The sequence below is a fragment of the Priapulus caudatus genome, unplaced genomic scaffold (genome assembly GCF_000485595.1).
Source record: "Priapulus caudatus unplaced genomic scaffold, Priapulus_caudatus-5.0.1 Scaffold246, whole genome shotgun sequence".
Classification (NCBI taxonomy): Eukaryota; Metazoa; Priapulida; class Priapulimorpha; order Priapulimorphida; family Priapulidae; genus Priapulus; species Priapulus caudatus.
This window is the reverse complement of record NW_014577307.1, coordinates 198,570-200,540: the sequence shown is the minus strand read 5'-3', so window position 1 is coordinate 200,540 and position 1,971 is coordinate 198,570. Positions and strand designations below refer to the sequence as shown.

Below are 1,971 nucleotides of genomic sequence, written 5' to 3'. Positions count from 1 at the left end.
ATCTATTATTATAATATATTATTATTATCTATTAATATTCTATCCTGATAATATTATACGTTTAAGGGCTCTAGGCTAACGATAAATTACATTACAGTATAGCATCTGTTTAACTGACGTAAAAATAAGTAAATTGTAGAGGCTATAGTATTGAAATATTTTTATTAATTCGTTATTAATTATATATTAATGCCTGTTGTTGGGGGCACTATGCTCTCATAGTGTTGCTGAGGGAATGTATAGTGCCCGAGCGGTAGCGAGGGCACTATTCCTTCCCAAAGCAACACTATGACAGCATAGTGCCCCCAACAACAGGCATTAATGTTTTTAGTGCATCACATGACTTTGCAATCTACTTGGTAAATATGAAGTGAATAAGACAAAGTTTCTTAAACGAACAATTTCAATTTGTATTAAACTGTCTACGTCACGAATTTCTAGCACCAGCAAGTAGTATATTTGTGTGTTATTTGTACAAAATAAAATGTATGAAAATACAATTATAGTGTTTCTGTTTACTTTTCATGCTTATACACCTTCTTTATACTCCCTAATTTGCCGGTGCATTCGATGTAACAAAACGCTCGGCACAACCACAATCGCTATTAATTCGAAACTCTTGCGTGGCGCCCAGACGCAGGAGATTCGTGACGTGAACACAATGCGTTATAATAACAATGCGTCGCGCAAGCAATAGTGCCCGCTCAGGCGGGCACTATTGCTTCATAGTGCCTGCGACGTTATCCAATGGAATTTCAACGATTTATCACGTGATGCACTAATATTATTTAACTTACACCTACATGCATGTGCAATTGTGAAAACTTCACGCGACGAAACATTGACAAAAATATCGTGCAGTGAAAAAACTGGTAGCATACCTTCGCTAGATCTATTTCGAACTGCAATATCTTATCCACATCCATCTCAGCGTTGGCTTTGTTCGGATTATATATACGTGCCATATCCTTCATGAACTCCTTATATGCATTCAAATATTTCTCATACTTTTCGTCTAAATAGTAATTCTTTCTCGTAGATCCTAAACCTAGTGCTGCGGCGTCAAGCTAGACAAACAGAACAGGCAATCAATAACCGTTATAAATATTAAGTACATAAATGAACTATAATATTTAAGTATATAATATAATATAATATAATATAATATAATATAATGTAATATAATATAATATAATAGACAGACAGACAGACGGACAGACAGACAGACAGACAGACAGACAGACAGACAGACAGACAGACAGACAGACAGACAGGCGAAAATGAACCGGGGTGAGAGAAAGGAGGCGAGAGACTGAACGACACTTACTAGAAAGCTACGAGAAAGTAGGCAATCCGTTTTCGCCGATCCCCGCCGGTTTTATATTGCTAGTCCTACCCATAAATAAATAGCAGTACACGGCCGCGTTCACCTCCATCAGCCGTATACTCACATATAGTATATGACTGTCAGAATCCTTCTGGTCCACTCCAGCTCGGAGGCTGTACAGGATAGAAAATCCAGCCTTCGACGTTCGTCCCAACAGATCCGTAAGGTCGTAGCTGCTATCATCCCACTCGGCGTCCGAGATCGGCCATCTTTCCATGCCGTACTCTGACAAGAACTCTCGCAGCGGCTCGTCCTTCTTCTTATCAATGCTCTCTGGTTGAAGAACAGCAGAGCTTACCGTGTGAGTACAGTTGCGTATGAAGGGAATCGGGAACTGTTGATGTTCCACGTCGTGTTTCAAACATATAAGTACTAGGCCCACGCATTGTATACTGGCGAATATTGTTTATCTAGCACGAGTATTGTACATGTTTTACTTACGCACGAAGGGTCGTTGTCGTATCAGGTACTACATATATGTACCCAAGGTAATTTTAGGTTGTTTAGTATTATGTTTATATTTTTATATGAGGTATGTTTAGGGTTAGGGTTAGGGTTAGGGTACACTTCTGTAGTACAAGTCT

The 1,971-nt window shown here is 38.9% G+C and overlaps 1 protein-coding gene across 1 annotated transcript in view; it reads right to left on the bottom strand.

The window, feature by feature from the left end:
- The window catches only part of LOC106807984 (neprilysin-11-like), a gene marked incomplete in the record, with an annotated part of 17,000 nt that overhangs the window by 12,644 nt on the left and 2,385 nt on the right, over positions 1-1,971 (bottom strand). The window contains 2 exon segments of the mRNA XM_014810522.1: positions 882-1,067; positions 1,452-1,660. Coding sequence (XP_014666008.1) covers positions 882-1,067; positions 1,452-1,660 — 395 coding nt within the window.